The sequence below is a fragment of the Takifugu rubripes genome, chromosome 1 (assembly GCF_901000725.2).
Source record: "Takifugu rubripes chromosome 1, fTakRub1.2, whole genome shotgun sequence".
NCBI classification, from domain to species: Eukaryota; Metazoa; Chordata; class Actinopteri; order Tetraodontiformes; family Tetraodontidae; genus Takifugu; species Takifugu rubripes.
Window position 1 is genome coordinate 5342563 of NC_042285.1, and position 24715 is coordinate 5367277.

At 44.4% G+C, this 24715-nt stretch overlaps 1 protein-coding gene across 19 annotated transcripts in view; it reads left to right on the forward strand.

The window, feature by feature from the left end:
* The window catches only part of tcf7l2 (transcription factor 7 like 2), a 77418-nt gene that overhangs the window by 21733 nt on the left and 30970 nt on the right, over positions 1-24715 (forward strand). For 10 of the 19 annotated variants that reach the window (XM_029833931.1, XM_029833883.1, XM_029833928.1 and 7 more), the window contains exons 4-5: positions 4571-4672; positions 10589-10648. The exons of 3 other annotated variants lie outside the window; for them this stretch is intronic. In XM_029833931.1, the coding sequence (XP_029689791.1) occupies positions 4571-4672; positions 10589-10648 (162 nt within the window). The remainder of the gene's footprint in view (positions 1-4570; positions 4673-10588; positions 10649-24715) is intronic. 6 more of the 19 variants (XM_029833896.1, XM_029833905.1, XM_011621801.2 and 3 more) reach the window with 2 other exon arrangements.

Genomic DNA, 24715 nt, shown 5'->3' on the forward strand with positions numbered 1-24715 from the left:
GCAAATTTGAGAGGGAGATTGTTTGCAAAGGGGATTGTCAGAGGTGAAGAGGAGAGAATTTGGATCAGGTCAGCTGCCCCAGTGCTGTCAGGGCCGCGCGAACCCCCAAGCGGTTCTGGCTTTAGAGTAAATATAAGCCCAGTGGACCTCTTCCTGCCCCAGGGCACAGAAACCCCAGGCCTTCCCACATTCCACTTTTATTTTCCTGGTTGCAAAATGCCTCTGGCTATCCGAGCAGGTGTTTTTTTCCTTTCCGTATTTACTCATAAAATGTGCATTAGTCGAACCAAAGAAGCCATGATAGGCCCTCTTGTGTTGGCTAACTCTTTCCCCAGTTTTGTCGAGGCATTTTCGCGCTACCTATATTCTCTTTACAGAACTCTCATCCCTCTACGGACACGCTGTGCACAGTAACGGACGCAGCGGTCTGGCTGAGTTCAGCAGACTTGTCCGCTGATGGTTTTCTCTCTTAAACAGGGATTTCAAAAGGTCTGTGTTGCATTAAGCATCCCCCACCCTCAATTACGGCAAATTACTTTCCCTTCATAAATTCTGTGTTTGTTTAAGCACTTGTTTGCTTCTCTTGTAAGGACGAAAATTGCCAGCAATATCTGCATCAGATCAAGACGTTATACTCGGCTCTCTTTTAAAGGGATAAAACTATAGTCAAACTGATGGACTAATCTTTTAAGCTCGGTACAGTTTACTTGCAGAGCTTTGAATAGGCTCCTCTTACTAGCCTTGATCATTTCAGACTTAAATAAAGCTCTTTATAGTAGCAGTCTGATTGGTGTAATCTGCAAGCTGTCAATCCCAGTCTCTGAGTGCCCTCCCAGAGGAGCTGCCGGGCCTGACAGCTACAGGATTTCCCAACAATGCGTGCGCAATATTGCTCACATGTGAATCAGGGAGTAATAATGTACAGTATAGTATGTCCACAAGGTAACCATGAATATGTACACATTATCTGTGTGACACATATGTACAGCTATGTCATGCCTTTGATATGAGACAGCCGCAGATGGATCCAAGATCTGCTGGACTCTCGGCAACACCCAGCGTCCATATGCTAAACCCAAGCTGCTATCTGTCTGTCCGTCTCCCCTCCTCCTCTACATTGCTCACATGGCTGGAATGCTTGATGGAGCCCCAGCGGTCCTCATCATCTGTCCCATGGCTATCTGGCAAAAGAGCGGACCGGTTTGGGAGCCACACTGGCACATAAGGAGCTCTGTTTGTCTGACTGCTCCGAAGCCCTCTGCTCTTAATCCAAAACAAAACGAACAAGCTGTGAGCTGGCCGCTGCGCCAGCCACCAGGCTTCATGCGATAAACACATCAAATGTAGGCGTTATGGAAAAAAAGAGCTGGTTGCAGACCAGAAAGGGACGGAACAGTCCCGCACTTTCCTTGTCTATCATTCACACTCAAAAAAATATATATATCAGTGAGCCCCTCCCTCCACCACCTGCTTTGTCAATATCCTGTGTTGATATTTGGTTAATGTTTGATAAAATGTGGGACCAGGATGGAAGCTTTCAGGCCAAATTGCTTTGGTTACACTTGAGTAACAATGTCGATAGGAGCCGGTGTGTAGATGACTGCACTCTCAAAATGCCCTTCCATTTGTCTCCAGTGTGATTGCCCTCTGTCATCAGTACTAACACCAGGACCAAGGCGCCAGTGTGTTTTCACTGTGGACAGTTGTTAAAGTATCTGGAATGTATCATATAACATGCCGGACCTTGGTTGTGTTTATCAGATTACCATGTTGATGTTCTAGAACCTCTGACAAGCAAATATTTCTATTTTATTGACCGAGTAGTCAAGTGAACAACCTGCTGACAAAATAATCAATGGTGACAATAATCATTGCCCTTGTAAACAACTCCCACTTTCCAGTCACTAACCCCCTTCTTGCGCTTGGGAAAGCAATAGAGGACAGGGAAATCGGGGCAGAGACAGCGAGTTCATCCTTCTGTGAGGATTTAGAGGAGTCCCTTGTCTTTCACTTCATCAGAGACAATTGAGTCATTCAGCTCCCATTGTGCGACAGGGCCTGGCGAGGAGGGGTGCTGGGTAGGGGAAAAGGAGAAGGGGAGAAGGGTGAAGCTGTCTGCTACACAACCCTTAGTGCAACGGGTGGTGGGGAGTAGGGAGGGGGCCATGGGGGGTTGCTCCATGTTTGTGTATGGTGCAGGGGGGCAGGAAGGAAGATAGAGAGTTATCCTGAAACTCTCGGAGCAATTTGTCACATTGGAATGGCTCTTGAGTTACCCGGGGGGCCCCCTCAGCAGGAAAGTTTTCAGGTTGTCGAGTGGGGAGAAGGGAGGGGCCCGAAGCAGCAGAGAGCGGTCAGAGGTCATGGCCTACTCTTGCATCAGCAGTGTGTCCGTTAGGAAGGCATGCGGTGAGGGAGGAAGGAGGCCAAAAAGGGGGGGTGGTCAGAGAGTTGCTGCCTGCCAGGGCTCCATTTTCATTGGCATGCTTGTAAAACCTGCAGGAAAGATTAGCGTGTGAGAACATTTGCAATAGTGTGGCTGAAGTGGAGCCACTTGTCAGGCCAGTGCACTACAACTACCCCTCAGTGTTGTCTTTCAGTGACTCTCCACCCCATTGCCACACTCAGGAGTGTCACCATCACGCTCTTTACCCACCTACTCAGAGTGGCCCTGTTTCGTCCGTCTCTGCAGCTGGGGTTAATGTTTGCCTCTGCACTCCCTCGGTGGCAAGACTTTCCCATGGCTGGATCACAATTTGCCCTCCGTCTCCCCAGCACACTTCTAGCCCCTCTGGCACCATGGACACGGTCTTGAATTACTTCATAGATGACAGTAGTTCCGTCACTCTCTTCCCCACTTTTTTTTTTTTTAGCTGCAACACCATCTCCCTCCTCTTGCCCTCCCAACCCCCCACCCCATGGCAATTAGGCTGATACCCAGTGTGGGGGGTCCATAAAAACCCACAAGACCTCAACTCTGGAGTTTTTTTTTTTTTTTTTTTTTACAACCTTTGCTTTTTTCACTCAAATCACATACAAACAAGCATAAACAAACCCTGGTTTTCACAGTAAAAGCCATCTTGGGGTCATAAATGAGTGTTAGTGGTGGAGAAAGACCAGGCAGCAAACTGTTTTTTTTCCTTGCAGGGGCTGTAACTGAGGACATGGAGTCAATAACTCCCTCCAGCGCCTACCACTGGCAGGCACCCCACAGTGAACTCTTCGCTAATTACCACTGATTTAGACACTGTCTCGGGAAGGGTCGTGACACACTCACTCTCTGGCTGGCTCTCTCACACACACAGAGCACACACTCACACACAAGCCCCCCTAGATGTACATACAAAACGCTGGTCGCACATGCTGGATGGCAGGAATGGTAGCAAATTCTGTTTCAAGTTGGTCTTATCTAAGATTCGGCGCTATGGAACCTGCTCGTCCATTGGGTTTTTTGTCAAGACTGCAAGAAAGGAATATTGTATAAAGTTCTTAAGTAAAGACTCATTATTATACCTCGATTAAACTTGGATTTCTTATCCTTATATTTTTAATATCTAACAAACGGACAAAAAAAGAAACAAGAGAAATAATAACATTAGATCTTCAGACATTCTGATCATTTTATCTGCAGTACTTTAATTTTGTGCGTAAATTTGAGAGAACTATTTTTCACCGGCTCCTGATTGATGCCATCTACAGCTGTTGTCTCCCTTATCCAGTTCTTTAGTCATTTCCTTTCTGTGTTTTGGTTTTGCATTTCCCAGTAGTGTACCACTTTTAAATATCTCGGCTACTGTGACCTAAAACGAGGTGGCCGTGACCTTGATAAACGGACCACACAGTGAAGCACGTTCTGCACAGAGCTGTGGCCATAGTGCCGGTCATGCTCCTCGTTGATTTAGATTTAGCAGCTTTGGGATGAGACGGAAAGGAACTTTTCCAGAACTTGGTATCAATCACCCTGTTTTAGTTATAGGGATCAATGCAGAACATCGTAAGAATGAAACTCTTCCACCTGGTTTATAGCAGCAGACGATTGTCATTACATTTTTGTGGAGAAGAGGGAGGCCTGTGTTAGAAGGCAAGTCAATCATTAATGGGAGTAGCCAGGAGAGTTAGCCTCGCAGAAGCGTGCGCAGATACCATGCGTGAAGCTCTTTATGACTTCCAGTAAAAGCCCAACAGCAGTCACATTTATGGCATTAGGTCATTTTGAATCCATGAGCTGGGTGCAGTTCCAACACCTCTGCCCTACCCAGCTTCAAATTAATGACTTAATGAAATCTAAAGCAGTGATCCACGCCTGCCGTCCATATTTATGGGGCAGAAATGTGAATGGGGTAACTTGGTTTACATATGTCACATGTGAATCGTCATTTCATCCACCATCCACCTTAAGATGTTTTGTTTTTTTGTGTGTCTGTCTTTGCATTTCCACAACACCCACCTGGGGAATGGCGTCTCCTCTTTTTTGTCCTGTTTTTTGGTTTGTTCTTTTTAATTTTTGCTTTCTGCATTGTTAACATGTTTTGTTTCTTTCTTTCCATTCTGTTTCCTTTCTGCCATTCAGTACCTACAGATGAAATGGCCCCTGCTAGATGTTCAACCAGGAGGTCTTCAAAGTAGACAAGCACTTAAAGATGCCAGGTCCCCGTCACCGGCACACATCGTTGTAAGTAACACTCAGCTCGGTACTTTTGTTATTTTACTGCCTTCTGCAGAAACGCATCCTGCAATCCATCTAGTCCTTTTCTTATTTGTGTGTTTTCCCCCGTTAATCATTGCTTTGACTGGAACAATATAGCGTATTTGTTTGCATTCCCTTAATGACAGTCACCCACACACCCAGTGAGCTCTCTTTATTTCTGTTCCTTCATTTGCGTGATCAAACTCATGTTGAAAGTACACCTTTTGTTTATGAGGGATGACTGAGTGGTTGGTTGCCGCTCTGACAGGTAGCTGTAACTGCCTTTGGGGCGTGGTTTTCTTTGGAAAACTACACCCCAAAGGCAGCTACAGGCACCTTATTCCAAACAAGGTGGTAATTCCCAGCCCAGTCTTGGAATGAGAAGGGTAATTATGGAGAACTGGTCTGATGTTGACAACTTTTTTCATGAGAATGAACAAATGCTGGCCTGCTAACATATCGTTTTTGAGGGATGTGTGGGTGTTCCATCAACATTGATTACCCTATCTGTGGAGTTGGAGGAGTAGTCTGGCAGGAGACTTGGCTGGACAGCGATACGGGGCATACGAAGTAGATGCACACAACAGAGCAACCACCCGGGGCATGTCAATATCTAAGAGGATAGCACTCCAGGATGAGCAGTTGGATGTGAACTTACTGGTTAGCCAAAGGCATAAAGTTTTCAAGAGGTCAGTGGAAAGGTTGAAGATAAGGAGGTGTACATATGTGGTCACAGGGTTAGTGAGCCAGGAAAATCAATGAGAGTGGAGATTGAGCAGAATTAGCGAGGTGATCACAAGCGCTCCGGGCCATTTTTGGCTCGACTGTTACTTTTATTTTTTGGAGTCATGCATCTTTTACATATCACAATTTTAGATAAGGAGGCCTTCCAAGTTTTGTATGAATAGAACACCTCCTGTAGTAAAATTTTGGTGCTAGAGCTAATAATACAACACTGACCCTTTTTGTTTTTGCAAGAACACAGTTAATAGTCCTCACAGCAGTTGAGCTCACAGAAGGTGGTGATGATTTTTTTCCTCCTTTTTTATCAGATGGATTATGCTGTCAAGACACATTGTCCCTATGAGTCACACCTGATTTTTTATCACTTCAGTGACTTTTATGGTTTGCAATAAATACCTTTTCTTCTGGTTAGTCAGAGGTTGGCAAGTATGGCCTTCTTGGTATTTTGCCCAGTCAACTTAAGCATGTCTTAAAATAGCAGGAGTTGACAAGGCTGCCCAGTTGAAACTGAAACCTCGTCAAAAGTTGTGTTGTAAGGCAAACAAGCAAAATAAATTTTAAAAAATTGCCAAGTTAAGGACCCCCTTGTGTTTTTCTGCAGTGTTGGTTCTATTTTTATTTCAAATACTTTAGGAGCTTCGTCTTACTGGTATTTTAGGAGATGCTGACAGGGTGAAAAAAAGCTTGTGAAGTTATTAAACTGGTCGTGGGCAGCTCAAGCTGCAGGTAAATGCTCGAGGTTTTATCCTGGTGTGAGTCATGTGGCTGCAAATACTTACCACATCACGTCCACCTCAGCTCCTGCTGTATAAATCTTTTAAAGGACCTTTGAGAACAGCCAAAAAGGCAACATTTTTTTTGCTCACTCTTCACAATCTTTTGTACTTTTGAGATAAACGGAAAGACTTTTTGGATTTCTGGTGGCCAAATGGTGCTGCAAAAATTGCTATTTACACGCATTTATATGCATGACTTTGTTTTCTACCATTAGTGGTCATTACTGAGGTCACGTGGGGGGTGAAGAGACACTTTTTATGAGTTGTTATGATGGTAGAAATTTTTTTAAAAAGTGCTCAGTGATGAATGTTTTGTTAAAATGACACTTGCGGGCATTATTTTGGAGGAAAATAAAAGCAATTTTTCCTCACAATGTACACAGGCAGCTGTAATACAAACAGGCGAGCATGAAGCGCTAACAGGCTTGAAACAAACAAGTAACAAGAGCAGCTCATCACAAAACTGAAATTGGCTTTGGGGCAAAAAACAAACTTGAAACAACAAAGATGGACAAGCAGCCAGATGGAAGAAATACGCTTTGCTGAAGTACAAGCATTTTCAACACTGTCGAAACTAAAAAAAAACATGTTGATCGCTGCGCAACATAAGATCCAAGTTCATAATGTCACATAAGATGAGGCGGGAAAAAATGAATACTAAATAATGTCGACAGAGAATTAGCAAAACTGCCAGTTCATCTGTGAAATAGGTTTACCCTTTTCACTTATAATACACGGGCTCCAAACATAATTTAATGTTTTCCACTGTTGAATTCACATCATTGTAATGTCAAGAAATCCTTCAATTTTAATAAAAATCGTGTGAGTGAAACCTCAGCAAACCTGGTATTTTCTGTCTTTGTGCCTTGGTTACGTAGGAAGCCAAGGTACAATAACAGGTCAGTCATAGCAGGATTAAATGCATACTGTGATAAGTACTGACACCGATCAATATCAGAGAATATATTGTAATATTGGCCTGGCCTTGCCTGCGCCCAGTTCGTTTGATGGAATACAAAGACCGGTTAGATCAGAGGCATTGCAGCATTGTTACTTTGGCGCCCAACTCACTGTTGGTGCCAGTGATAAAATTGAATGTGAGATGCGACTTGTGTTGCTGCTGGTATAACCCCACCTACCCACCCTGCTGCAACTATGACTGGGAAGGAAATGCGGACAAACGTTTCCGCAGTTTACATCATGCTTGTACCTACAGACAGGATGGATAACTGGACAGCACAGTGATGGCACAGTGGGGGCCACTGGTATCACCTGATCGGTCTGCTTTTATTTGTTTTACACTCCAGGATGGAGACCTGCATGTACCAGTTCACCCTTCTCTTATCAATAAATTGGTCTGTAAGTGGTAGTTTCGTTTGTTTACAAATGTGAAACTCTTAGTCACCTTGACCTCTCACCGCCTGCAGCGTCATAGCAGTCTGCAATGGCAGTGATAAGAAATTCCCCTGACAGATAACCATTAGCTAGAGCGTAAGCGATCTCGGGACAGGGAAACCATCAATAGAAAAGGTGCTGGATGGGAAGGGGCGCACCCCATGAAAGAGACAGGGAGATGGACAGGGACCGGGATGCACGCGGCTGTTCTCATTTGGACGGCTCTGCAGCATTGGACCACTGGGGGGATCAGCTGAGAAGGGGGGGGGGGGGGGGGGGAGTGACCTCGCAGTGGCTGGTCTGTCTGAGGGCATGGTGTATGACCCTGTTTACCATGCCCTCAAAGGGGGCCATGCTGGATCTTTTGAAGTACCTGACCACCCTGCAGGCAGCCTCCAAACCTGCGGCCGCTGAACTTTTATGCTATTGGCTGCAGTAATTCAATATTTATCCACCTATTGATGTGTATTTTTTGAGGGAGGGACTCCCAAGAAACATTTTTATGCCTCACAGAGCTCCCACGAGAAGTAGTCCACGGTTGTCAGGTTGACTTGCATTGTGATGTTTTGATGTTGGAGTGCCTCTGCGGATACTTAACAGGAAGAAGTAGCTCAATAGCTGGTGGAAGTAGCGTCTTTGTTCTGTGTTTGTGCTGTAAATTAGGCTTCTTTCGCCCCGTACAGTTGTTCAAGTCTCATTCTTTTAAACCATGACATTCGTTTGGCTAATCTGAGTCACGTTTCCATACTTTAGTTCCCTCTTCGGGTGGTGTACATTTATGTATTTCTGAAAAGCCATATTGGGAACTGGGGCAAAAATGGTGAAAAGTAAGGAGCACACACACACGCACACACACGCACACACACACAAAGCCTTAGAGTCTTGAGCCTGCTTCAACAATGTGTCCATTGTTTTGTGGGCTTTCTCTGGCAGCAGGGGATTGCTGGAGTGTTAACCATTTCCCAACTGCACCTCACCATGCATTATTGTTATGTGTGTGTGCGTGTGTGTCAGAGGTAGTGAATCATGGGCCTGGGGATGAAGAGAGGAGGGCACCTGCTCTGAGCGTATGGTAATTTGTGCAGAGGAAGTGATGGAATCTGGCCATCACTGGCCGAGACCTCCCACATGAACCTTTACAACTACCAAACATGCTTATTTTATTCCTTGACAGTCTCTGCTGTAAAGAATATGCCAAAAGAAGAGACAAAAGCTCTGTAAATAGCCTAGGCACACTTCTGATATTAAATAAAGACAGATCTGCTTGTACAATGTGCTGCTATTGAGGAAACACAAGCTATAACAACTCTGTGGATCCAAACAATGCCACGTCATGCAGCTGTTGGTCTGTAATAGGAAAAAAACACATCCATTTGGATAGAATTGATGGAATGGGGACAAAGTGGGTTTCCTGTGATCTGAATAGGCCATGCACCTGGGCTCGGCAGATAATTGCCCAAGTCTCTAGGATGCCTGGCCCACTCGGCTGTTAATGAGCAACCCCATGGTCAGCAGGCACCACCCACGCACTGTCCCGATTCTTTGCTGAGATGCCTTTCTCTACCTTAAACTGCTCTTTCCTTTCTTGCATCTAAAAGCATTTTCTTAATAACCTCTCACCTCCTTTGTCTTTTTCCCCCCTGTGCAGGAATTCTTCTGTCCACCCTTAACCTTTGCTGAAAGAGAGAGCTCATATCTTAATCATCTATTTATGGATTTGGTCACTTGTTGAAGGAGCAGAACCCACTTGGCATGTAGGCCAGAATTATATAACAGGCATTGCTATCTGGTTATTTAACTGTTGATTGTTTTCTCTTGAATTTCCAGAAAATATGTCGAATATGAAAAGAACCGTTCATCAATTAAAGATTTTATCCATCTTGCTAGGTTGCTTTTGCACACCTTGCTGATAAAGAACAGTGTACACAGCTGCCATCGCCATCTTCCCCAGACAAGACACCCGTTCAAGGGGTCAACACTTGCGTCACCAGTGCAAGTCAAAATGCACGGCTGTCGAGACATGGCGTCAGGCTATGGGAACTGTGACAATGACAATGAGGCACCTCGGTCATTGTGTCTGTCTAGCAGTCTGGATGGCCGCTTGTGACCACAGACAATCCACTCTGTGTTGGCTTAGTCAACACTTGTAATAAAACAATGACTCAAGAGGCTCCGACCCCCATTCTGAACTTCTAAGTACACCCAAACTTTTAATTCTTATGGCAAAAAGTCAGAACTTTTGTTTGCATGGGTATTTCGCCATTTAATGCCAACTGCCAACCGGAGCAATCTCGGGGAATATATGACCCTACTGTTGGGCACGCACATTTTAAAAGATAATACGTGATTGTGTTTGTGAGTTGGTGTGGCTAAGCATAGTTCACCAGCGTTCGCCATCTAGTTGTTTGTAAAAAGCCACCCACCCACCCTCGAGGTCAGGCGCAGTTGCAAACCAATCCAAGTGTTCTCTGCCGAGAAATCAGTTGCTACGGTACTTTTATGGTACTAGGAGCCCTGTTTGCTTTTTATGCATTATTAGCATGTCCACCCCTGTATAAATAATATAACCATGGTTTGTGAGAATAATTAGCAAATGACTGCCCTTCAACATCCACAAAGCTCTTGATTTTGTGGAGAGAAAGACTGGAGCATTGTGTTAACAACCAGGCAGCCAGTACTTACAGCCCTGTTACCAGTGCAGAGCCAGTGTTCTGTTATTCTCTCTGTGTAAAATTAGTAATAATGGTGCCGAACATGCACCCGGGAGAAAGCTGAGCCAGCAGAGACGAGGTACTGGTTTAAATTACTAAAAAGCTTGGAGAATGCATTATTTCCTGGGAGAGCTTGGTCGGCGGAGATGTGTTGAGGTGTGTGTGTGTGTGTGTGTATGTATGTATGTGTGTGTGTGCGTGCGTGTGCAGTATGATGAAGAAATGGCGATCTGATACAACTGTGTGACTTGGGAACGTCCATCTTTGCCTTTCAGGGGCCCTTCTGCTGGGAAATCCCTGGACAGTCAGATCTGAGCCTTCACCAATTTCATTTGGTGAGAGACCTTTGAATTCCAAACATACCTTGCTGGTTGATTCCACACATAAATTAACATGATGATTAATTTTAAAAAAGTGAAATGAATGAAAAACCTGAATACTGGGTATGATGCTGATATAATCATGCTGTGCTGTGTGCCGTAGTTCTGTGCTGCTGCTTTGTGTGCTTTCTGTTGTATTAAATCGGTCTGACAGACTTTCATGAGTGCTCCAGCTGTTTGTCCAGCTTCATTTGCTATTTTCTGTATGTTAGTATTGGCTGCCTTTTTTATTTGTGTAACAATCTGGGATTTTGGATCATGATACTAACATCCTTTTAGCTCTGGGGCTCTTTCCGGATGCATGCGGTTTAACATAGTTTGATTGATTGACACAGTGACGGTAGAGATGTTGATTGTATTTTTCAGAGACTTTTAGCAGCTTCGTAATATCAGGTCGGCTAAGCTGAGCCATAACACAGTGTTCACTGTGGAAGATGCTCAAAATGGAAATGTGTCTCAATATGTCATGTTGTTTACCTATGATTGTGTCCATGAGTATGCGGCCTGACAGAAGTGTGGGAGAGCAATCATGCAGGACTCCATGTGAAATCGGCAACGAGCTTCTTCGCGGAACCGAGAATTGGACTTGAGGGGCCAGACGTGCGTTTGGCGAAGTCAGTCTGCTTTCCCGCAGAGCTCAAATTCTGAGGAAAGCGGCACACCTCATTTTTAATTTCCTTCTGTGAGTTTCACATCCTGACCCAAAGGATAATTTATTAATCTGCTTTGGGCGAACCAAGCTCAGCTTGAGTTGTTTAACTAGTCAATTGGTTGTTGGTTTTTCATACTCTGCTGGGCCTGTGCTGCCAGTCAATACTAGTTCAAGAAGAGTGCGAAAATAAGGGAAAAGTCAAGAAAAACGCCCGATGTTAATTTATGACAACTATAAATATGACATTGCAGTGTCTGAACTTGAGAAAGACCAAACAATAACTTTTCTTCCCATCGGCCTGTGTCTTGTCTTTATACAAGCACCTCTGCTGGAACTTGTTTGACAAGGTCAGGCAGGATCACTGTTGGGCGTGCCCATCCTTCCGCATGTTTGTCTTACAAACATACCCTTGTATGCGCCAGTTTATTGCTTGTATTCTCGCATCTGAGGTCTGAATTGAGGTTTGGATGACAGGTAGTCAGAGCTGGGTCAGGCCAGGTTCTATCTGTATATGTTTACATGCGATGACATGAACTCATGTAACCCAGAGGTTCACCCAGAGTAGGTACTAATTGATATGCATTTAATAAGCCAGCTCAAGGTTCAAGAGTCAGATTTATGATGCACTGCTCCCAACAGAGTTCTCTCCCAGCAGACAGACGGTCGACCACAGTGCTCTAATCCCTGATAAAGTTTCCCAGATAGGGCGAGCTTCGGCTCTATTAGCCATCCTCGTGAGCCGCAGCATGCTCAGCAGCTCCCTCTGCTACTGTGTTAACACTGGAGGCTGTTTCACAGGGAAACTTGTTTTGACAGAACTCCAGGTGTCTCATTGTTAGGGCTGGCATGGTTCAACAGATTTACCAATTAACACTGGGATGAGGGCACAGGAAGGGTGGGAGTGGATGACAGGGGAGGAGAAACAAACTGAACTGCGTGCGTGTGGATTTGGCCACAGTGATGGAATGACATTTTGAGAGGGCTTGGTGTGGCGGGAAAGGAGAGGGGTTTATGACATTATGGAGGCAGGCTGGAGTAAGGTGATCCGCAACCTCGTTCCTCCCCCGCACCCCCAGCAGCTGTATAGAAGGAGCTGAGCTGCAAAGACGAGGAAAAGTATGTAAGGCCAATACAGGACGGCACATACCTCACCTCTGCTGACTATTAGTTCTTTTAACTGCAAATGTTAAAACTTTCTTTTTTGTGTCTTTCGTGTCTTTCTGTCACAAATTGACTCTTGATTCCCATTTCTCTGCGGGTCCGTTGTGTCTTTCTGTGTCCAAAGTGGCGCTGGGCAGAATTGCATCGGATTAACGACGACGTTATTGCTCTCACTAACCCTCTTTGTTATTCCTTAGAAAAGTCTTTCCCATGTTCCAGGAAGCTTGCAAGTGAACTTTTGAGATCAGGTTCAAGTGATTAAGATCATATCCCAGGGGTGGGCTGCCAGATTTTATAGGCTCTTTTTAAATCCTGGTACACATCAACAGAGGCATTGCAGCGCGTTGCAAGTGAAATCACCACCCTGTATTTGTTAAAAAAAAATGTGACCAACGAATTGTGATAGAAGTGGGCTTTGTTGAACCTTACAGCCCTTCTTGAGAAAAGTTCCACTATGCATCCCATTTTCCCACCAAAGATGCCATGACAAAGGCTCAGGAACCTTTGGATTAACTTTCTATACGTGAACTTTAGACCAGGGTAGTTTCATACCGAAACCATCGCTGGTACAGGCCGAGAGTGTGAGTCATCGCCTTGATCGATAGGTCAGTTTGGCCGTACACCTGATCAAATAAATGATGCATTTAACATCGGTGATATGGATTAAGGAAGTGTATGTTTTCAATCAGTTAGGAGGAAACCCGACCAGTTTTGCACCCTGGCAGCGAATGAGGCCTTCGGCTTCTTGCTAAATGCCATCTTAAAGGTCCACTGTGTAAGTTTTGGTGACATCTAGTGGTGAGAATACGGATCGCAAACAGTTGATTTCTGGACCGTATCTTTCCGCAACCGTTCTCCAGAGGTTTCGCTGCTGCTGATGTATTTCGTTCAAAATTTCAATCGTTTTTTTAAGCTTTGAGTTAGTTTGCACAGTTCATTTCTTTATTGAACATCATTAGTATTTTTAACCAGTACCGTACCAGGAAAGAAAAGGTAGAAAGGAGATGTCAGTGGAAGATAACTGGTAATTACTAAACCATACGTGACACATGACTATCTGGCCTCCGGAGTCCCCGGTTTTGTAACGATTGGCAGTCACTCAATCACTATGGTTACTGCTTGTACACATATACAAGTATGAAGACAGCTTTGCGGAAAGAAAGAGGGGGAAAATGGGGAGAGGGGTCTTGAGGAGGGGGAGAATATGAGGCCCAGTCAAATTCCCCAAAGAACAATTTACAGTTATGGATGAATACACTGTCAGAGTCGAATTTGAACACTGTGGATGTGTGTGTGTAAGACGGTGGAATGCTGAGTGATTCCAGGGAGCACTTAAGCTCCCTCCCATGTTTTAACAGGACGGGGGCTTTTCTACGGTGTTCACAAGGGTGAAAAGCCGTGTATCTGCGTTCTGAGTCGTTTGCTGCGTCCTTTGTCACCTTCCTCATTCTCCTGTTCTAAAAGCGTTTTCAGGTTTCAGCGCAGCTTGAACGAGACACCACCCCCACCCCCAATTTATCTGATTTTGTTCCTCTTGGCAGACCCGCTCAAACTTTTTGAGATTTTCGTGGGGGGTCATCTTTTTATGCATCTACCAAGTCAACTTTGCCAGAGCACCGGGATTTTATCTTGGCCCTGAGATGGAATTCAGTACACATTTTTTTCCCTGATGCTTTCTTCTGGTCTTTGTTTTGTCATCGTAGACCTGTAAATTTAGTGAAATCTCTTTAAGAGAGGCCACTCTGATTGGGCGGCTGTTGTGTACCTGTGCAGCTGCGCGGCCCCCAAACAATTACGTTGAATTCAGTATGTCCGACTGCGAGGAGGGAGTGCAGTGGGGCGAGAAGTGGAGCCGGATTCCATGAGATTAAGGAGGATCATCGTGCGAGATGTTTTGGATGATGCAGAGATGGCTCAATCCTGACAGTGCATGGACTGCTTTCATGGGAGAGAAGTCTAAACTAATGTGTAGGAGCTCTTTTTCTCATCACGCACGTTAGAGGCGCAGAGTCGGCCAGACAGTCGCCTGCAAGGAGACGCAGAGAATTGCATGATGGGAAAAGAATAACAAGCCTGTCACCGAAGTTGGGAAGAATCCTTCGTTCAGCAGTACTGTCAAAAAGCTGCTTCCATTTCATACATTATTAACATTACCTAAACGCATTATTTGTGTATTTATTCATTCATTTGTCTTGTTAACATCCTCCTGGAGTAAGATAAACAGCGTGGCCAGACTGGCTCCGTGACAGTTGTGTGTGAGATTTGAATAAAAAGCCCGGCAACCTGATTGGAGCGAGACAGGAGCGAATTCTGTGGACACCAGATTGCCTCTCCAGGCTCATTAAGGGACAGTAAGGCGATGATGTCGAATCGGCACACACTTTACCAGCCTGCCTTTTTCTTTGAACACCATCGCCCTCTTATCTGCAACATGCTCTGTTCCTCCATAACAAGACGCTCCCGGTACCACACACACATACACACAAATGCACATTCTGTCTATTTTCCCCACGCACGCCCGTTCTCCCTACACACACACACCGCTAGTATTTATTTAGATAACTGAAGTGTGGCCCGTCCACAGAATTTTGGCAGCTTTTGTTCTATCTTCTCCTATACTATTGATAGCCTGGTAGATGCTTTTTTGTTGTTGTTGTTGCTCTTACTTTTGCACAGATATCACAAATGGATATTTTAATTGGAACTCTTGGCAGTGTCTCCATCTTGTGTCGGAATGTCAGACAAGTGAGTGGCTGCCGAGGCCGGGGCCGGGCTGATTGGTGTGTAGCGAGGCGTGCCTAAATCAACTGGCAGCATGAATAGCGCGCTTGATTCTCACTGGCATTCACTGGAATCCATGACAGTATTTTTTTTTTTTTAAACGAGATTTCTCTCTTTGTCGGAATAACCGACAAAGGACGGAGAATACCTACGCTTTCTCAGACGCATGACTGTGCTTTTGTTTTGTTTCCCTCGATTACTCACAGCTGGGCCCCCTTCCTGGTAAAATTCATTCTTTCCCTCTACAACTTCAGCTGGATCTTTTGAAATCTTAATGTCTCCATAATATTGAAAATAATCATGTTGCCAAAATAAATTAACATTACAGGTTGGATGATATTGCAGTTTAGTTGCTGTTTTTGACACAATAACAATTTAAGGAAAACCCGATTTAAAATACCTGTTTTCGGAAGCAGCACCGAATCTTACATTTGACTGTGGTGGAGTTAGTCACCACTGTTACTCCATAATGTTAGGCCTTCTGAAGATGCTGCAAAGGCTCCACAAAAGAGTGATTTCATTTCCTGTATCCAGGTTCAAGCAAAGACAAACAAATAAAAATGACCGAATTGTTCTAGGAAATGAACCAACTGCATGAGAAGTGCTCTCTTTTTGCACTTGTGGAGGTTAACTGGGAATAAATCATCAATCCCTTATCAGGCTTGACTGCAGCAACTAATGCGAACCACGTGTTTGAGTTGTGCATCTGCAGAAATACACACCTGTTTTGACTGCGGACGGTCCCTTACCTCCGGCACTGAATTCAGGCACACTTGTGCCAGAGACGGAGCAGCTGCAGCACCAGGTCAGGTTGGAGTCATTGTAATCCCCCTTGACATAAATGCCCTGCATGCATGTGTGTGCGTGCGTGTGTGTGTTTGTGTGTTTAGGGGTGGGGTTCGTGCGATCTGTATCCGCAAATTAGTGTTTTTGTGTGGTGGTGGGCCTTCTTCTCCTGGCTGGTACACGGAGCTGTGTAATTACCTGGCTGTCTGCCTCTTATTCCCATTGGAGCAGCCATGGGATTGGAACTGTGTCTTACACAACATAAAACAGCAGCCCATCAGAACTGCTGGCTCTCAGTCCGGCTTAAACACCACACTGGGTCTCTTGAGACGCAGGTGAGGTTGGACATTTCTGAAAACTTGAGAATGTTTTCGTTAACTGACTTCTCGGTTTGGTTTAGCTAAAAGAGCTTCTCGCCTCATAATAATAGGGATTTACTTTATTTAGCATTGTTGGAATGAAACGCTCAGGAAATCTGGCTAAAATGAGAAACTTTAGGTAAGAAAGCCACCAATTATGATTTACATTAGAGAGAAGTATCATCAATGCCATTAAGGCAAAAAAATGTTTGCAAAGTTCTCGCAGATCTCGTGCTTTTCAGACCTGCATTGAACATTTAATTAAAGTCCAGGATGAATCTCAAATGCAGTTTTGAGCCTGAAGTTCCTCAATAGCATTTTTAGTTGGGCAGGAATCGTCCACCTTTTAAAGAGCAGGTCCAATGTTCAAACCTGAGGACGTGACACACGGGCAGCAGCCCTGTACTGTGGTGTCAGCCTGCCTCTTCCTCTATTTTAATTGTTATATCTTCTCAGTCTTGATATGAGCAAAAAGGGCGGCCTCGGCAGAATCTGGCACATCAAAGGATACCTCCCCTAGTCTTACAAGTTGCCTGTCTCTTTGGAGGGGCCCAGGCTTCGAGATGCCGGGAAAGGGGACTGGAAAGGCAGTGCGGATCCCTGGCTGGAATGAGTTTGATGGGCTAATTGTAGCCCCCAGTGGACACAGACATTCACCACAGAGGGCTGGCTGAGCGGGGAACAGAAACCACTGACAAGGAGCAGCAGCAGTTGGAAAATGCTCCTGCCAGCTCTCGCCTTCATCTCTGGATATCTCCACATGGCTCTCCTTTTGATCTCAGTATCCTGCGTTGTGTATTTGAATGTCAGAATTATCTCTGACATACCGTATCATTCAACTGTTCCTTCAATAATTCTGCTGCAAATTTCAGACTTTTGCAAACCTGGCAATTCCCCGAGGAAGACCTGCACAGCTTTGTGTTTTTCTCACAAGCATGCAGTTTTTCTTATGCATTTCTGAGATGCAGCCGTAGGCCTAATCTGCTCCGGCGTTCTCTGACTATAATCACTTTTTCCTGGTGGTTGTGCACTTAATAATGCGCGCATGTTGAGGGTGGCTCCATATAACACAACCTCACCGTATCGCAGGCCACAAACTCGGGCACAGATAAGAAATGTATCTTGTGGAAAAACATGCATTCATTTTTTTTTCTATAAACAGCTTTAAACACTTCATTTTTCATCAAAAAGAAATCGATGCCTCAAAGTTTCATGTGCTTGTATCTGTTTTTTTACAAGCCCCCTCCCCTCAGCCGGGTTGGCAGATTTACAGCATACCGCATGAGTAAAACACAGTTAAAAGGAGGAAGGCACAAGGAGATGACACCAGAAAGGAAGCTCGTGTTGGGTAGGGCTCTGGCTGGGAGAAAATCAATGGGAGGGAACACTTCCATACACGGAAATGGCACAATGGGAGGGAGAAGAGGGAGTAAAGCATTTTTTCTTTTCTTTTTTTTTTACGCTGAAAAATGATGCATTTGTTTTACCCAGGGAGAGAAAAAGCAAAGACGAGGAGGGGGAAAAAAAAACACACTTCTGAACATCTTTTGAAAAAAAAGCAAGTTCTTTGGTGAGGTTGAGTTGTGTGGTTAAGGTTTGTTTTATCCAACTGTGCGGAAGCGTGTGTAGCTGTCTTTCAGGTCTCTTTTTAGTTGAAGCGTAGAAAGACTACTCATGGCATGTTCAAGGGCACTCGGTGGACATAGATGCCCCGCAGGAGGCGGAATTATGAATACAACATGAGTAAACACACACCTACATATACTATTAAAATAGTAAGTAGTACTTGGCAACAGACCATCTTAAGCATTAATTTCAGCTGGTCTGTAGTAGTTCAACCTTGTCTTAGGGTCATTGATAAAGACTTGTGAAAAATCAGCTCTAATTTGCCTGAGAGTGGAATGATTTGCACATTGGCAGTAATGTATTCCTATGTGCATTCCTCCAATACAACCCTTTGACTATTCAGTGTAGTGATAAAGGATTTTTTTTTACACAGCAGCTGTGAACAAAGAATACAATAGCACAGAAACTCGAAACACAATTCTGAGCCGGAGCCTTGAATGGCATTCAGACTCCACTGTGACTGAGCGAGCCCATTCAGTGGGAGTATGCGGCGGTTGGAGAGATGGTATCAAGTTGCCTGCAGATGGAGGTCAGTGTGACTGGCACAGTTGGCACCTTGGCACAGCGGCAGTGTGCCGCGGCACTCGGCTCCTCGAACGATGCGTCGACTGAAGTGGGGACTGGGGGTGGGGGGACGGGGGAGCGTAGCGTTTTTTCTCACTTCTCCCTTTTTTATATTGTCTGTGCTTCCTGTTTTGAAAGCCATTAAGGAGCAAATTTCCTCACAGCGAGAGGGGAGATGAAAAGGCCCCCTCTTTTGAAACGTGTCCAAGCTCAAATGTGAATAAGAGGGGGGATGATAGCTATCTGTAAACATCTCTGTTGAGGGGTCGACGGAAAAGGAATTGTGAAGGAATGATACATTCATTTGCTTTCTTTTTTGATTTCCTGATGAAAGGGATGCGGCAGTTTTTTGTTTCACACCAGCTGTATTGCTCTATTCACCGCCGCACTGATATATCGGGGCAGGCCTGCGTAGCGAGACAGCCACCACCTCCTATCCTTCCGTAAATGCTTTGTGACATCTGCATCCACACATGTCTGCATTCAGTATAGCCGCTGAGTATTTATAGACACGCTGGGTTTTGTCATACATTGATCCCTTTCTGATCCCAAAACGACACATTTAAAGTTGTTTTTCATCCGAATATAGGTATCGTCTTTGTGTTTGAGCTAGGGGTTCTCACTGGGGGGGGTCATCTGAGAACCTAGTTACGAAGATATGATCGGGGTTCAAGAATCCTAAGACGCGATGGTCATTGATCTGTCAAAGCTGTCATTTCGGTGCAGTGTCTGTTTAGTTGGCGTGCACTCTATTTACACCAGTTTCCTCTCACTGGTGAGTGCCCAGTTGCTCAGAGTAGAGGGAGCTTGGTGCTGCAGACGCTCTCCTCCTCCCTCTTCTCTTCCTTTTCCCTCCTCTACCCCTCACTGCCCCCGAGTCTGGCCAGTCGTTGCCTCTTAATAAAACTGACAGGCTCTAATTGGGCTTAATTGCACCCTTCGGGCGTCGTCAGAAGAAGTGTTGCTAAACAAACTGCAGGCTCCGCGAGCAGGCCAGCCCGTCTACGGTAAAGTGTTGGCCGGCAATCCTCCGCCTGTGTATCAGTCGTCGAGCTGGCTTAAGATATAATTGTGTGTTGTTGCACATCTGGAATTTTAATGAATAAACAGTCCTTGTGCACTTTAGGATGCAGCAAAACCATTAAATCTGAACTCGCACGTGAGAATCATGAGTTCGGGAGAGCAGGATCACCTGACTGCCACTTTCTTCGCCGTGGCTTCGGCGGCAGAACACAGCGCGCCTTTGTGTTTTCTCTGGAAATGTTTCCTTGGCTCTTAAATCCCCACTCGTGAAAAATCCTAACAAATAAGTCACAGCTTTGCTTTGTTTTTTTTTACATTGAAAGCACAAAAACAACCCGATGAAGTAATACTCGAGATCCCTTCAGCACCCTCTCCTGGTAACGGGGAGGAGGCGGCGGCCGCAGCGGCTCTTATCTGAATGTGGTCTAATTCAGAGAGGTGGGGCGGGCGCATCGCCACATGGGCCTTTGCAGGGTCACTGAGCACAATCGATGGAGAACTCCAGATGCGATTGAGTCATTGAAATGGCAAAGCCCAACCTGTTTTTGTGTGTGTTGTCTGTGTGAGACGGAGAGTATGAGATGGTAGTGACCCCTAAAGCTGCATGCATGGAAAAAGGAGAGATAATCACATTGAGCACAGCACTGCTTAAATTCTTCTGGCCATTTGTGTGTCCACCCCCCAGCCTCTTAGCTATATTCTCAATGCAGTCTTTCTCAGCCTGTCTTTCAGTGAAAGTTTTCAAATTCTGGTTTGTCTTGCAGAAATAGCACAGTTACTGTTGTGAATCACATTGTGAGAATGTCAAAGGAAGTACATAAAGATAAATGTATATGATATTATGGTGCCTCGACTGAGCCAGAGGCCTTATAAAAGAGGGTAAAGGCCTCATTTTAGCCTTCTGCTGAGGCGAAGCTCATAATTAAGATATACAAGCCCAGCTCAAACGAATATATAGACTGAAAGTATAGAGGACCAGACCATGGTTTAGTGCTTTGCGGCACCTAGATGTGTATGGGTGTCAGGATCCCCACGAGGTAAACACTTTTTGTGTGAAAATGTTCATATCCATATCTCATGTATATTTGCGTGATGGTGCGTGAAGGACACCGACTCCAATGATTTATCTCCCATTCTCTCTAAATAGTTATAATAATATGATACTACTGTTAGCCATAGACTGGCTATCTTCTTGAATTTACAGAATACCTAGCTGGTTCATCTACTCTCTCTCTCTTACTCACATACACGTATGCACATTTTGCACCTCACGTGTCAGTCGTTTCAGTGTTTTGTCATTCTCTAATGATAACTATCCATCAATTGGAGGGGCGTTGCTTTTAGAAATGAAGATGGATGGCATTATTGTTGAGTGCTCTGACCGCGGCATTGTGGCGGCAACCCGTAATTACACTGTCAGGGCCATTGAACCCCCTACAAGGAGACACTGAACTTAACACATTTGCACCAGTGTTGATTACAAGGGCCTTTAGTCTGAGCAGATTCACATCATGTCGTTCCTAATAGCAAGTGAAAGGCACAGTCGTTTGCAAAGGATTAGCATCATTGCGCGCGTGCAGCAGTTTCCCCGCACTGAATCGACAGCAGCGCTCAACCCACCGATGCCAAATTCCCCCTGTTGTTTCAGAATGGAACCAACAACACCTCGTGATAAAGAAATACACATTTTTCTGGTAATTAGCTTGCTGAAATATGAGTGTAAAAGACTTTTTGGAGTGAAAAGCAGCTAAAGAGTTTGGATTTCTTGGATCTGACGTTATATTAGTGGGTTGAAAATTAGGATGAAGTGTTTGTTATTAAACACATCCAGGGAAACTCCAAATGGACTTAATTTCATATAGAGACGCATGACTCGGAAGATCTTCCCGAACCAATTAACCTCACCTCAGCTCATTAAAAACTCTCCTTTCATGGCCAGAAGCAGCGACTGAGCCACTAACACGGGACATGAAAGCGCAAATTTGTTCATCCAAAACTCTTAAAAGTAATTGGAAAGGTAGATACGAAAGGTCAGTAATCTAGTGACAAAACCTAACTCGAGATAAGTGAAACTAGAGGTGATTATTCAAACAACGAGATAGAAAGGATCCATCACAAAAGAAACCGCATAAAACTCGGGAGTCTTATGTCCCCCTGAGGACCGAGAGAGTCTCAGTCAAGGTCACCCCGTGGTTGACGGGCGTCCTCGGTGCGACAGCGGCTGGAAACGCGTTAAATGTTGCTTTCACACAATAGAGGTCATTTATTTTGGTGGCTGAATGAATATCCGGTGATTCAATAACTAAAATATAGCTGACATCAACATACAGTCAAGTGATGTCGCATTAAAATCCAATCTTTTTTTCAAAGTTACTACAAATGATGGAGGCTGCTGCTTTAATGATGGTTGCTACTGTCCCTGAATTAGGGTGAGTTTTAATTTATGATGACAAAATGCTACTATAAAGTGGCCATGAAAAGGAAAGTGTGTAGTGGTGCTTTCCTACTCTGGTTCCTGCGATTTTTGAAGTTTTTGTTTTTTTTCACCTTTTATTCTCATTGAAAATCCATTTGGGTCACGCAAGAAAAACACCAATATTAATCAAAAGTCAAGGATTATAATGTAGTAATTGCCCGTGCCCTGGGCTCTGAGGACTTTTTTTTCTCCCCCACGCACATAAAACATTATTCTTCAGGCCTTTTGTTGAAACTATCTAATGGGTTAATGGCATAGAGACGAGCCATTCAGCCTGCCCGTGTGCCTGCGTGTGTGTGCTTTGGCTCACACTGTGCACACTCATCATGCCACATTACAAGCAACCAATCTCTGTCATCTGCATCAAAATAATTACAGAGGGATAAATACAACATTTGACCATTTTCACAGTAACCTAAGCTGTGACGGCGCACGGGGGAGATGATCAAATCCCCGCCTAATGGAACTGATCGCTGCTGTGTGTACAACATTCAACCAACGGCCGCTTTAAACATGTATGTCCTCGTCTTTGTCTGTGTTTGGCTATGCATGTTTGGAAATTGGGACGAAATTTAGTTTTGTATTTGTTTAGATTGTGATTGCACAGCAGTGATTTCATGAGAGGGGGGAAAAGGCCCTGCCCTGTGTCTCGCGGTCAGTCTTGTGATGATTTAGGAGTGTATTGGTTACAGGGCCTACTGCTCCACACATTTCCATATCTCCTTAGCTTGAAGGCAAACACCATCCGAAATCTGATTAGCCTCCATTATAAAGAGTGATATTTTCATCCTGCCGATTCTCGGCACTACATCAGAGCATTCGGCCGCTTTAATGCCGGGAAAGGCCCGCTCTTTTGACAGATAGTAGATATTACCAACATCAGTTGTTTGGACATTTGTGTCTTTTGTGACATGGAATAAAAGACGGGCAAGAAAATAAAAAGCAACTAAATAATGTCAAAAGATCAGAAATCAATGGGCCGGAGGAATGTGATCCGGCGCGGCTCCGCATGCGACCGACCCTCTACCCCCTCGCATTACGAGCGCCTTTCCACAGCCAATAAAGTTGCTTTTGTTCACCCCCTCGGAGATGTAACTCAAGCATGAGGAAGCTGTCTGACATTGTTTGGATATTGGCAAAAATAGCCCTTTACTTAAAGGTTACCGACCAAGGTTTATAGAGTTACATGTTCATCAGTGATGGAAGGCAGAGGAGTTGAGCCGTGAGAGCTTCATTAATGTGCAGGTTTGTATTTCATTTTGATGTCGGTGCGATGTGGAGATGCAGGAAATGATCAATGAGACTGTGGATAAAATTTAGTTGTGATAGAACTTTTTTTTTTATCTTGACTAATTTATGCAGCAAAATAACAAAAATACACACATGCAAATTAGGTTCATGGATTTTTATTTTTATTTAACATTTTTCTATTACTCAGGACCCTGTTCAAGGGAAAGCAGTAGGAGATGGATGGGGGAACATTTTTGTATTATAGTGAATTTGTTTTATTTCTAAATGCAGTCATTTTCCAACCATAATAAGGATACTGTTTGGTAAATAGATAATAAAAACTGAGTTGGTGGAACTTTAAAATATGTAACTTTTAAACATTTTTATTACGCCTTCAGGTGAAATGAATATTTCTATAAAGAGATTTTTAGGATTGATAACCCCCGCAAAAAAGCGTAATATTTTTCTTGAAGGCATTTATTTCTTTAATCTGATAATAGCTCCCCTTACTGGATAAAAGTAGATAGCACATTTATCAGCGGCTGGTATTTTTGTTAAAATTGCGGGTCAGCGGGAGGCCACTTTATCACCTCTTTTTAAAGCAATGTTGGACTCCTTTTTAAAATGATTTTTACGGGTTACGGCGAGGTTTACGCTATAGGAGTTGTGATCTGTTCTAATGAGGAACAGAAAATGCAGCACCACAATGCTTTGTGTCATCCACTGAGGCTGAGCGATAGACATAGGATTAAAAAAAGAGAGGGAGGGGGGGAAAAAACAATTTCTGGACATTTCTAGGAGATAATTTTAATTTCTTTGCTATTTCGAGGTCTTCTTTGAAAACGCAATTGTAATGAACACATTCAAAACTGGAGAATAGATTTACCCTCGGCTTCAAATAAGTCGGTGTTATCGGACTCCGTCAGTCGCTCCTTTCCATTTTCGAGCTGCTAATTGATGTTTTTGATGTCGGCGAGAAAATTGAAGAAAATGTCATGTGTGAACCGGCGCGGAAGTTAATAAGATTGACTTCGTTGACTGAATTCACAATGAGCGAAGGAGAGGCGTGTAATGGGGACTGCTGCGAATTCGCCCATCCATCTGCTGAGGGATGAAATCGACACCTAGCAGGAATACGCTCGTAGAGGTCGATATGAAGGGATGGAACATTTGGGATGTTCCCTCCAACTCCAAATAAAAATGACAAAAAAAACCCCCTCCGTCCTCCCCCCTTCCATTCTTAGCAATCGGGATTTTGGTTTTGTTTCCCACTGATTGGAGTACGTAAGCAGCTGTTTTTCCAAAGGGCTCTCGCTTCAGCCCGAGTCCGGCTTTTCGGCGGAATCATCTCCCAGGGCTGCCAG